The sequence below is a fragment of the Danio rerio genome, chromosome 15 (genome assembly GCF_049306965.1).
Source record: "Danio rerio strain Tuebingen ecotype United States chromosome 15, GRCz12tu, whole genome shotgun sequence".
Taxonomy (NCBI): domain Eukaryota; kingdom Metazoa; phylum Chordata; class Actinopteri; order Cypriniformes; family Danionidae; genus Danio; species Danio rerio.
The window spans coordinates 21,899,650-21,913,768 of record NC_133190.1 but is presented as its reverse complement, the minus strand read 5'-3'; the positions used below and the strand labels follow the sequence as shown (position 1 = coordinate 21,913,768).

The window sequence follows — 14,119 nt, the reverse complement described above, 5'->3', positions numbered from 1 at the left end:
CAGTACTGACTTATCTAATGTATATGCACAAATATAATATTGTATAGCTTAATATTTAAAATATGAATCTAAAAGATAAATTTGTGAGGGGTGTACTGTACTTATACATGCTGAGCACTGTATGCTTTATAAATGCTATAGCTTCAGACTTACTTTATATTAATAATATATTGAAACATATTATTTTACTAAATTCCTAACCATATAGCAAATAATTATCCAAAGTAGAGAGTCCACATTATCATGGACTGAAGCAACAGCACAGTGGTGAAAGCAAAACTTTCTGCCTTTCAAATGATTATGAACTGGATGAAGGAGCTTTGCTCTGGAACTCATTATTTATAATTCAACATCAAACAGCAATGACATTTATCAACTCTCCAGACTTCAGGATATTATAAATAAGCACCAGACAAAGGCTCAGTGTGGGATGAAGATGGAGGGTAAAGTCATATCTCCATTGCCCCAGGGTTTTACACTCTGCGAATGTACCAAAGGTATTTGACTCTCTAATCCCCGAGGGGCCACTCCTCTACGGTTGTCATGGCAACAGCTGAGAAGCCCCTTGAGGCTGCACCTGTTTTAGCACTCAGGTGAATAAAAGTCATTTCTCAGATTACATTTTTTACAAATACTGAACTATATGAGCAAGATCTTAGTTGTGTCCCAAATGACACATTATACATTCTGTAAGGAATAATTCTCTGGACCAGAGTTAATTATTATGCATAAATTATGGTTACGACACATAAGCACATTGTTCATACCCAAGCACATTCATTCATTTTTTTTTTCCAGCTTAGTCCCTTTTTTAATCTGAGGTCATGGCGAAATGAACCACCAACTTATCCAGCATATGCTTTACACAGCGGATGCCCTTCCAGCTGCAACCCAGCACTGGGAAACACCTATATAATCATTCACACACATACACTACAGCCGATTTATTCATTCATTCATTTTGTTTTCAGCTTAGTACTTTTATAAATCAGGATCACCACAGCAGAATGAAACAGCAACTTATCTCTAGCATATGTTTTACGCAGCAGATGCCCTTCCAGCCGCAACCCATCAATGGGAAACATCCATACACTCTCGCATGCACCCACCCTCACTATGGCCAATTTAGCTTTTTCAATTAACTTGTACAGCATGTCTTTGTAATTTGGAGGAAACAGGAGCACCTTGAGGAAACCCACGCTAACACGAACATGCAAACTGACCCAGCTGGAGCTTGAACCAGAGACCTTCTTCCTGTGAGGCGACAGTGCTAACCACTGAGCCATAGGCTTTTGTAGGCATAGTGATAATAAAGACCTGCCTGGAACTATCTGTGCATTTTTATGAAAATGATTTCACTACTTAGATTGTTCAGCAACCAATCAGTATTAAGCATTCAACAGCCTGTACTTATTCACTAATTCAACCATATAATGTATTAACTTTAACTAAGTTAGAAGTGAAAACATTAAGGCACTCGATGGTTGAAGGGAACATGTTAAACACATCAAAGTGCCAAAACACCAAACCAAAATTAGAAGTAGCCTACTAATTAAATTTGTGACACCAAGGATTATCCAACATTCAACTTTTATTTTTCCAGTTAAATTAGAGTGTCATCCGGGTATGTCAATACCCACTTTTTATTTAGGAAGTTTTAAAGTAAGCACACTACTTGCACTATTTTTACTTATGAAAACAGAGTGTATAATCTGGGATGCGGGCAGCATGGTGGCACAGTGGGTAGCGCTCTTGCCTCACAGCAAGAAGATTACTGGTTCAAGCCCTGGCTGGGTCAGTTGGCATTTCTGTGTGGGGTTTAGCATGTTCTCCTTGTGTTCGCATGGGTTTCCTCCGGGTGCTCCGGTTTCCCCCACAAGTCCTCAGACATGCGCTGTAGGTGAATTTGGTAAGGTAAATTGTCCAAGGTGTATGAGTGTGAATGAGTGTGTATGGATGTTTCCCAGTTTTGGGTTGCAGCTGAAAGGGCATTCGCAGTGTAAAACATATGCTGGATAAGTTGGTGGTTCATTACGCTGTGGCGACCCCAGATTAATAAAAGGACTAAGGCGATAAGAAAATGGATGAAGGAATCAATCTGGGATGCATCTAAATGTATGATTATAATGTACTGTATTTAACAGACAAAATTGTCCAAATGAGTTATTAATGGGCCAATTACATGACACTGCTTTCAACCAAAAAAACACAACTTTTAATAAGCATGAATTGTTGCCTGATAATGCAAAGTGTTTTCTTAGTAAACGTTTCGTAAAGTATACCGCTATCGCCTCTATTTCTCAATCCTGGTCCTCACAACTCCCTGCTCTGCACATTTTGTTTTGTTTCTATAAATCACTTCAGAATTTTGTTCCATTCAACCATAAATGCTACCTCCCATGATTCCAGTTCAAGAAAAGACTTCATTCTAGGGGTATAAACTGTGTGAGATGTACTTTTATGCAGATTTCATGATTACAGGTTAAAAACCCTCACCGCTTCTGTAATAAGTTTTGTCAAAGACACTGCAAACCGTGAAAGGCAAATCTTATTCGTTAGTTCAACCGGTTTTCAGTGTTCAGTGGCCAGGGGGTAGACATCAGCGAACACTATGTAGGGAACATATCATTCAGAACTCGGTTTCTTCATGGACCACTCTTTTAATTAACTGTTTATCTAAATAAGCTGTGTTAAACAAGGCATCCAAAATATGTAAAGTGTGGACCCTATAGTGTTTCTTTATAAAGTGAAATCATTTACTGGCTTGGTATGCATCAGATTGTCATTTTAGTAAAATTGTATGAAGGAAATCCTAATGCTTTCTGAAAATGTGAAACTTAAATGAGAGTTTTTCTATTTGACCATCTGTGTCAGGGATGTGCAACTTCATTTCTAGAGCTTGCCTTCACTGCCCTTTGTCATGCAAACGTACCAAAAATGCATTTTCTAAAATATATTTTAGACAAAGGCAAATTAACTCACCATTCACATCAACAGCTTGCCTCAAATCCAGGTGTGGCAGACTCTTCATCGTGATTGAAGTGAAGGTTGGTGTTATATCTGCATCTCTAGATTGAGTAAATATGTTCAGCTGAAGAAGTGCTCTGAGCAGATGGAGCAGCATCTTTCTTCTTAAGTGCAGAATGTTTCCACTGTAATCTCCTATAGTCCTCAGTTGAAAAAAATAATCTTGCATTAAAATAAATTCATTCAGGCAAGACCAAGATAGCCTTACTGGTAAAAAAAATATATATATATATCTTGGTCTGAAAGCACAGGTGAAACAAATGCATCTGATTCAGCTTCTGAGAGTACTACTAGGCCCGAGTGTGGACAGTCTCTGTCTGTCTTTGACTCACATTCAATCTCTGTTCCTTGTTCTGCCCATCTGCATCATCTGATTCGAAAGATTCCCTAGAGAACCTGTTCAACAGATTGTACCAAAGAATCAACACATGCTTAATAACAGATCGCTTCTTTTTTTTTAACTCTATGCAATTAAACCAGCACCTCTGGCAAAGAAAAGAGCACCACACTATAAAAGAACAAAAATAAAACCAAAGAATGTGTTTATGACGGCAGAATATGTGAGTCTTTTGTCTCTGTGATGAGGTGCATTCTCACAGCTGAGGTTCACTTCATTGTTCCCTTTTGTTACTTTTGTTGAGTCTAAAAAGCCAAGGGGCAGTTAACATTGGACATTTGCCCCCCCTGCAATGATTCATATTGATGACATATTGATTTATCTGATGAATTCCAGATACACAGATCTCTGTGCGACCTAGCAGATGTTTGAATAAGAGAGGACTGTTCATTGTTGAACATGTGCGTTCAAAATAGATATTCAATCTAGTCTAGCTGCTGTTAAAATATTTAAATATTGTTTTTACAAAACAGAGCTTTCATATACAGTGCTCAGAAACACAGAAGCAAAAAAATAAATAAAAATGATATACATGCCAAATGTGTAAAAACCATTTCAATTCAAACCATTTTAAGAAACTGATTGCATCAAAAAGATGCAAAAAGGTTTTGTGGCTCCTCTGTTAAAATATCTATGTTAGCTCCTCTGTCCCCTAACCCAGATTTGCCACCCTCACCTGGGAAATCTTTGTTTATAAAGTGGAAGGAACACGGTATATGCCACTTTCGAGATCTGTTTATCAATTATACACTTAAGTCCTTCACCGACTTAAGACAAGAGTTCAAGATACCAAGACAAGATTTTTATAAATATCTGCAAATTCGCCATTTGACAATTAGTCATGAAAAGTAAGGTCTACTATGCCTAAAGCTGTCCAATATAGAGGAGATTTTGGTGAATTCTGAATCTTTAAAAGGAAAGATCTCAGAGATATATTCTGCACTCTTATACAACTCTTCACTGGGATCACTTAAAAAACGTGTGGCAAAGAGATTTTGAATATAATTTTAATGACAATCAGTGGGAGGCTATTTGCCAGAATACTCTCATTACCCTTTCCAATAACAGAATAATTGAACAAAATTATAAATTTATGCATAGGATGTATCTGACCCCACTTCCTTTGAGCAAAATGTACATTCATGTATCATCCAGGTGCCACAGATGTAAAACCTATTCAGGATCAATCATGCACATTTTTTGGAGATGCAAAAAGCAAAAGATTTTCTGGAAAGCAGTACAGGACAGCCAAAGCTTTGCAAGTTCCATTGGACAACACACTAACACTATACCTCTTTGGTACAGAACTGAACAAGACACTTGATCCTACTTTTACAAAGAGACTTGGCATCATCTCCTTTCTACCAATAAAATGCTTTTTGCTCAACTGGAACCAACAAAGACCTTCAACATTTGAACTTTTCATACAACTCTTGAATGAAACAATGCTCTTGGAACAATATACATACTACTTAAAAAACAAAGGGGATGCCTCTAATGAGCCTCTATGAACACATCTGATGTATTTTCATAATATGTGTGACCTTAATCACAGCTTAACTGTGTGTATTATGATTTTTGTATTTTGTTTGTATGTTTATTTCTTTATTATTATTTTTTATTCATTTAATTATTGATTTTTTTTCTCATCGCCTTTTGCTGCTATACTTCTCTACTGATACAATTGCCTTTGCCCTTTTTTGTATGTTTGTATGTTCATTAAAACCAACAAACAAACAAAAAAATTAAAAACTAATCCTAATGAGTACTGTGAACCTAATCTATTTGATTAAATGAAGCAATTTGAGCACGGTGAAACCCAATGAATGAAGAGAATTCAAATCAACTGAGTACTGTAAAGCCCAACAAGTTAAAGAGCCCATATTATGGGTTTTTGAAAATTCCCCTCCATGTAGTGTGTAACACAGCTCTAAGTGAAGTGAAGTATCCAGCTAAGGCTTAAATCTGTAAGAATACAGTGTTTAAAACTGTTGATTCATCTATAAAAGAGTCGATTCATAGTGCTTCAAACGAGTCGCCTTGATACCGACTCATTAGGTGTTTCGCCATGACGTACGAACGAAACAAAGTTTTTCACGTGCACGCGCAAACCCGGGAGATTTCAAACCTGAGGCCCCGCCCTCTGACGCAGTAACCCAGACACACACACACACACACACACACCCACAAACACACGCACACAAACATGCCGGTCGATTGAAGTCACATTGCAGATGGATATATTGAGTCTCTACCCAAAGATGAAACCTCAGCATTATAGCCAAGCAGTTGGAAACTACTGGAAACTTCTGGAAGCTACATGCTACAAAGAATACTTCATCTGCGTTTGTTAAAGGAAGGATCAGTAACTTACTGATGGACATCAGGATGGGTTTCTTCCATTTCTCAAGTGTAAGTACGTGCGGTTAAAGTTGTTGCCTCGTTGACTCTAGCTTGCAAATGTATTTAGTTGTGATTTGTTACTTGTAACCGAGTGTACTGTATCAGGTTAACTGGCTATATTCTCTTATCGCGTGCAAAGTCACGTTAAAAACGCGACGCGTGGTGCTTTGTTTATGGAGCTCCGTGGTAACGTTAGAGGTATATGCATACCCGCGGCTGTCCCCGCGCCAGATTTCTGCGGCGCGGGAATAAATTTCCGAATAAATCGCCGGAGCGGTCGGTAACGGGTTTGATTTGGGACGGGAGCGGGCTGCCTGAGAAAGAGAAAGATGTGTCTGCTTGGTGCTTGTGTGTTAGTGCGCACGCGCGCGTATGAGAGAGAGAGAGAGAGAGAGAGAGAGAGAGAGAGAGAGAGAGAGCGCGAGCGAGCGAGCGAGCGAGAGCTTTATGCTTGGTGCTGTGTGTGTGTTTATACAGATTTTCGGTTTTGTTCTCCCCCGCTCTTTAGCGGGATCGGGCGCGGCGGGCAGAATACGGGGCGGGTTCTAAGGCTAAAACCTGGCGGGTGCGGGAGGAAGCGGGAGCGTTCTCGTCCGGAGGTGTGTGTGTGTGTGTGTTTGTGTGTGTGTGGCAGCTAAAATCCACGCCTACACTATCTAGCGTGTATGAACTGTGATTACTTTTTAAATTGCTGATTAGCTATTGGCCATTTCACTCTCTGACTGAAGGCAGTCGACCAATCGCGACAGACTGTCATCGGTCCAATCAGCGCAGATTAGCTTCGCGCTAAGGAGGGGTTTGGGAACAAATGAATCACTGGACGATTCATACAGGAGTCGCTGGGATAATTAGGTAAAAATAAATGCAGATTATAAGACCATGAAAGTGTTTTTTGACCTTGCATGCATATTAGACTGTTGTTGGAGACCCTTACAACCAAGATATGACCCTATTTCATGTATAATATGGGCTCTTTAAGTCAATTCAAACTGTTTGAGGAAACCGATTGCAATTTTTAAACCATTTGAGTTAAAAAAAATATCTATATGAGTACTGTAAACTTACTCCATTTAAGTTGACGTAAGGAGGTATTTAACTAACTCATTACCTTCAACACTGAGTTCAAAACTTTTTAAACGAGTAGAATTAACTTTCAGTAAATTTTGAGTTAAACCTACACTCATTCCATTTAATAATGTTTACTGTTGGGTTTTTCAGTGCAGTAATACAAGCTTTAGATCGTTCAAGACGTTTACACATTTATTTTTGTTACTCAGGGAATTTTTATATGCCCTGGTGTGTTTACGTTTAATATGTTTATTCCATTGTGACACACTCAATAGATCGGTTGAAAATATACTTGTATTTAAGGATGTACATTACGATACTTTAAATCCTACCAGCCTGACTGTTGGTATTTTGTTGAATAAAATAGGGAATACCAGCACTGAAAAACAGAATGCAATTAAGCCCATAAGTCAATTTATACACATTTACAATAAAAACATTTGAGATGTTGAGTTGAAAACCAGCAGCAAAGCATTGAATGTAATACAGGGGTGGTTACATGTAAAACATGTGTGGTCAAGCACATATAGAAATAATTTTGAGACACAATTTGATAAATATTTTGACATGCTCACAATCCAAATGCATGAGGTATATGAGATTTTGAATAAACTAAATTGGCAATAGTGTGTAAATAGGAGACCGTGTGGGTGTTTGCAAGCACTGAGGGTTGCACTCTTAGTGCTGGGATGTTCCTGATAGGGCATCCACAGTGTGAAACATTTACCAGAGTAATTGGCGGATCATTCTTCTGTGGTGACCCCCGATTGAAGAGAGAATAAACCGAAGGATGGTGAGTATTTTGACATGTTTTGCTTATTATTCAGAGTCTATATGTAATTTTAAAATGATCACACAGACATATAACACCAAACAAAGAATAGAACCATAAATAGACATCAACTTGCAACAATGCCCAATGTTCTCGGCACTAACATCCCTCCAAATGAACCACAAGAGAACAAGGTTGCAGAAAACTTTTCAGTTTCAACTTACTGAGGACAAATTATACTGTACAGATACTGAAGTTAATACAGATATCTGATAAAAGTAAACAAGTATTGTTTTGGACAAATCTCAGGGGAAAACTCCTGTTTTACTTGAAAATCAAAACACAGCTTTAGCTTGCCGGATGTGGCAGTGCCAGGTTCTTTAAAAGTCAGTCTATCAAGCCATTCATCACATTATTTAGCTTAAGTTACGGTCAAATAACTTGTCGAAATTAGCATGGCCAGTGATGAAGTGCTCGTTCTTATGTCTCAAAGAATCGAGGTTATATCAGTTACCAGAACATTCCCTTTTAAACGTTAACTCTCATTGCTTTTTAACATGTACGAGTCCAATCAAATGACTATCCGGTGGGAAAGTTGCTTCGTCATGACTGACAGCACCTTACACCACCACCAAAGCAGATCAGGTCCAAACTAGAGACAGGAAGTACTGATTGAGAGTGCTTGCATGTCACTGACTCACTTATCTCGCTTCATTCCAGGAGGAGCATATTTTAAGTTTCAAGATAACCAAAAGTGGCCTGAAATGAAACGTTCAGACACACAGAGAGGTCCTGCAATGATACAGACTGAGAATGAGGAGGGTTAAACTGATTAATGACTAAGTCAGTCTTACCACTTGAGTTGGCCAGCTTTCAGAGAGGGGTTTAGGATTTGGGTTTGGGCCACTAGAAGGAAAACAAGCATCTCGTTTCTCTGCCTCACCTGATAATCTGGGGTATCAGCATTACTGGGGGAAATGCATTTAGGTGAGCACTAGGCCACTGCATCTCACTAAATCAAAAAATATGCTGGGCTGTGAGAGTAGTCTTCTGAAGTGAAAAGTTAACCTCTGCTTTCCCAAAGACAGTCCAGACCTGCTGAACTCTTTCAGAATGTAGCATCCATTTGCCTGAGGCTACATTGCCTCTAGAGAGCATATCTTCTCTGATGTTCAGTTTGCCCATCCTATCAAACAGCTAAGTCTTATGTCCTCATTGGTTGTTTATATCTCACCACAGTTGTGTTGTCTGACTGGGCTAAGACATGGCATCCCTGCAGGGATAACATGAATGTTTTTAGGGCTAAGAAAGCTGCCATAATCTCAAGGCAGTTGATGTGTAGGTGCTGCCCCAGGGATTTCCAGGGGCTGGATGCTTGTCTGCCCTGCAAAAGAGCATGCCTTCTTGAGTTGGCCTCATCTGTCGTTGTCACCCTCCTCTGGGAAGATAAACCTAGGTAAGTGCCGGACAGAAAGAGGTCATCCAGGACCCTAACACTGATCAACTGATCAACTGTGATTGGGACTTGTTGTTGGAGTTGTGGCTGCTGTTGTATTGGTTTGCCTGGCCGGACACTGCATACACCATTTTTCCCAGGTTGAGTTAATCCTGCACAACATGGGTGCTAGATCCAAAGTCAGAAGGAAGGCAGAAATGTGAAGAGCTGGAAGCTTAGAATCTTAGCTGGCATCAACAGAGGTGACAGCAGCCTTGCCAGAAGATCTTTCTGTGGTCAAATAGGGATGTGCTGCATCTTGGTGAGCTTGACATGGACAATGAGGGAAAAATGGTGGGCCTTTGCTGAGGATTTGATGCCATTCTGTCAGATAAGATTGTTTAAAACACCTTGAATGATAGTGGTTTCATGCAATGATGCTGCGCAGACATGGGCTGGGCCTGGAGTTCCCCCGGCTCAAGTGCTGATATGAGTGCAGTCTTGTGTAGGGAAGCAATGTTTGTCTCATCAGTTTTAGGCCTTTTGGCAAACGTCACAATTAAGTTTAGCTGTATTAAAACGATATACTTACTTATTTGGAACCTTGTTTGAACAATAGCTATCTGAATTATAATATTTAATGTGCGGGAAAAACAACTAGCAAAACTAAAGCCAATAGATTTCTTTTTACCCATCTTTCACCATGCAAGTACATACACACTTTAAACACAAACGCACACCTTTAGTTATTCTCATTCTTTCTTGATTTGTCAATGTATTGTAGTGTATACTGTTTAACAATCAGCTGAAATTATGTAAAAAAAATAAAATAAATAAATCAAAAAGGGGCATTAATTGACGCCCTCCCATGGTAGGTACGCACAGTGCTGTACTGCTGCAGGCACCACTGTGTGTGTGTGTGTGTGTGTATATGTATGTATGTATGTATGTATGTATGTATGTATGTATGTATGTATGTATGTATGAATGTATGTATGAATGTATGTATGTATGTATGTATGTATGAATGTATATATATATACGTTTAACTTGTTTTTTTTTTTCTTAACATGTGCTGTTAAGAAATGTGGGAGCCCATCGAAAACACGTCCAACTAACCAACTAACTAATGATCACTAACTTTAACATTAACTTGTTTCATGGTTTTGTTTTGTTTTTTTACACATAGAAATGCTTGATTAAAGTAAGTTCATCAGTTTTGTGCTTGAAATGTGAAATATTTGCAATTCTCCATGCAGCAGGAATGACCTAAAATAGTGACATTTTTGAAAACCACGACAAACCCAAACAATGACTTAAAATTATTAGCTACTGTAGCAAAATGTCAATCCACCTAATATGGCATCTAAACCATTCGGGTCCAATTTGTGTATCCTTAATATAATTATAATTATTCTCTTAACACAAAGGTTGGCACTTACATTCGAGAGCATTGTTCACAGTGTAGAGAACTGGTGTGATTCTCACAGGGTCAGATGCTATTTTAGTCACTCATGCCCCATATGTCTTTGTGTACTTGAGCTGTACTGGGTCAAAACCTCTCTGAGTGAAATATCTGGATTAATGGTTGTGTAATACCTCTGGCAGATAGTTTACATCAGTAGAGTTTTGTACAATATGGAGTTTGTTATATAGGCCAGTAAATCTGTGTATGTTTGGCTTAGATTTAAAACGGATTTAAATCCATTTATTATATGTACGGATTGAAATTGTACACACACATTACAGCTGTCAAACACTTGTTAAGTCTTTTAGAAATATCTTTCTCTGAGAACTGCACTTATGAACATTTCTCCTAAAAGATTAATTTGATAAAACTGCCAGAAGTAGCAAGTCGTTTTGACTTCTTTGACACCCATTCATGACCACTAGGTGGCAGAGAAGACTCATGTATTATTTTTCTTTATACATGTTTAGAAATGCGAAAGCTCAGATTAAAATATATTACGGCATTTTCATTTAGATGACAAGCTATTTAATTTGATTTTTAACTGGACAGCTAAACAAAACAGAAGTGTCAGAATAATAATGTACTGAATATATGAGCCAAATAGGTTTGCATTATTATTATTATTATTATTATTATTATTATTATTAATGTTATTAAAAAAAATGTTTAATTCTTATGTTCTCTTATTTTTAATTGCGTTTATTTCCATGTTCCATAATACAACATGGAATACAAAATACTTGGCATATATATATATATATATATATATATATATATATATATATATATATATATATATATATATATATATATATGTATATATATATATATATATATATATATATATATATATATATATATATATATATATATATATATATATATATACACATATACAGTACCTATGCTGATACTTCAGTTTTGTTTAGCTGTCTATTTAAAAACAAAAATATATTTACACACACACATAAACACAACCACAACTACAGAATACTTTAAAGAGAAACGGAATTTAGCTTAATGACAGTGAACAAGCAGCCTATAGATATCAGTTCCTTCATTAATCCGGGGTCGCTACAGCGGAATGAACCGCCAACTTATCCAACTTATCCAGCAAGTTTTTACGCAGCGGATGCCCTTCCAGCCGCAACCCACCTCTGGGAAACATCCCCACACACATTCACACTCATACAGACAATTTAGCTTACCCAATTCACCTATACCACTTGATTTTTGCACTTGTGGGGGTAACCAGAGCACCCAGAGGAAACCCACTTGAACACATGGAGGACATGCAAACTCCACACAGAATTGTCAACTGACCCAGCCAGGGCGCGAACCAGCAACCTTCTTTCTGTGAGGCGATTGTGCTATTGAAGCCAGAATGAGTTTAAAGCTATAGGTTGTGTGTACTTGGCTTCATGTTTAGAAAACTTAAATTATATGACCTCAACTAGCAGATTATTTTGCATTAAATGAACTTTGCAAGCATAGACAAAACAAAACCTGGCTTATTTTATCAATGATAACTCTAGAAAACAGAAAATTTAAGTTAAATAATGAAAAATAGTAAATGCAAGAATGCTAAAACTGGGGCTACTGTATAATAGTTTACCTCATATAAGTAAAAATGTAAGTTTATCAGAAAACTGTAATCTTTAACTTGCCTACCATACATGAAAAAATGACTATGGAAGTCTGTGACTACCATTACAAAATAAAGAAATTAATTACAAAAAAATTTATTTGTATAAGCTATATCTTATTTGATATACCATAATGTATTATATGAGTAATATATAATAAATATCCTATATTCATTCATTCGTTTTCTTTTCGGCTTAGTCCCTTTATTAATCTGGGGTTGTCACAGTGAAATAAACCACCAACTTATCAAGCATATGTTTTACACAGCGGATGCCCTTCCAGCCACAACCAAACACTGGGAAATCATATATACAGTAGATATATATATATATATATATAGAAGAACTAATATATATAGAAAACTAATAGAGATTGATTTGAATTTTTTGTCAAATAAATTAAAAAGAGCAATATTTTGCATGTACAATAGACTAAAATGCAAAAAAGGCATAATCTTTTTGTCATGTCACATACAGTTGAATAACATAAATTAATTCATACTTTTAACTCAAAACAGCTACCATCTGTTGAAAAGTCAGCAGTTTGCATTAGAGGTTTCACTCTAAGTCATTTGACATTTTCTATTGTAAAACAAATATCAAATATTAAACAGCAAAAATCTTACCTTGCACTCTTGCATTATTAAAAACGTAAGTGTTGAGCTTGAGTTGACATGAAAAGTAAAAGAAACTCCAAAAGGAAAATCTGTTTTTCTATTTCAGCTATTTTGACTTTGTTGAGCTCTATTTGACTGGAGGCACTGAAGTCTAATTTAACTGTTACAACAATTTTAACAAATATCGAGAGTGTTGAACACAAAAGAAGTTACTTAATGCAGGAAAATGATAACAACGAAAATCGAATGAACGCATCGCACATGGACCCAACAGACATCCAGAGTATAAAAAAATACTCTGGAAATCAATGTTAATTATTAAACAAACAACATTTTTCATCATTAAAAATTGAAGTGTTCAGGTTAAGTTAATGTGTGCCTGTGAAAAGTAACCGTCTTCCTTGATTTAATAGGCTATCTCAGCCATTTTGACATTTATCCGCTTGTTAAGTCGTGATGTATCGGTGATGTATGAAATACGGTTTCTGGGTCCAACCACTAAAATATAAGTTTATGGTCTTTTTAGTCATATCAAACATCAAAGGGAATTTTATATAAAATCATGGTGGACACAACAGTCTCTGGCTGCATCACAAATACCAAAATTTTAATTCAATTAAGAAAAAATGTATCACTTTCTGGCCATATTAGGCATGGATATATGGGTGATGCAGTGTTGCAGTAGGCAGTGCTGTTGCCTCACAGAAAGAAGGTCTTTGTGGAGTTTGCATGTTCCGTGTGTGTGGGTTTCCTCCGGGTGCTCTGGTTTCCCCCACAGTCCAAAGACATACAGTACAGGTGAATTGGGTAGCCTAAATTGTCCGTTGTGTATGAGTGTGTGTGTGAATGAATGTGTATGGATGGATATTTCCCAGAGATGGTTTGTGGCTGGAAGGGCATCTGCTGCATATAAATATGTGCTGGATAAGTTGGCGGTTCATCCTGCTGTGGTGATTCTAGATTAATAAAGGGACTAAGCTGAAAAAGAAATTGAATGAATGATTGATACATAAAAACAGGGGGGCTAATAATTCTGACTTCATATATATATATATATATATATATATATATATATATATATATATATATATATATATATATATATTGTAATTATGATTTCGAAAGTATTACAGCACTTTGTAAACGTTTTTATTACCATTTGATGAGTCTTCCTATACTGATACCATATCCGTAAGCCTCTTCACGTGACGTCACAAGCGGATGAGCTCTATATGAGCAGAGGCACAGCAGCCTAATTTAACTGTTACAGCTTTTTTCATCCT

At 37.1% G+C, this 14,119-nt stretch overlaps 1 protein-coding gene across 2 annotated transcripts in view; it reads right to left on the bottom strand.

Moving 5' to 3' along the window:
* The window catches only part of zgc:77784, a 156,429-nt gene extending 142,310 nt beyond the window's left edge, over positions 1-14,119 (bottom strand). Inside the window, exons 1-3 of one of the 2 annotated variants that reach the window (XM_073922898.1) lie at positions 13,993-14,119; positions 3,360-3,423; positions 2,983-3,162 (exon numbers count right to left, since the gene is read on the bottom strand). In XM_073922898.1, coding sequence (XP_073778999.1) covers positions 2,983-3,124 — 142 coding nt within the window. In that variant the 5' untranslated portion in view covers positions 3,125-3,162; positions 3,360-3,423; positions 13,993-14,119. The other variant, XM_073922897.1, reaches the window with a different exon arrangement.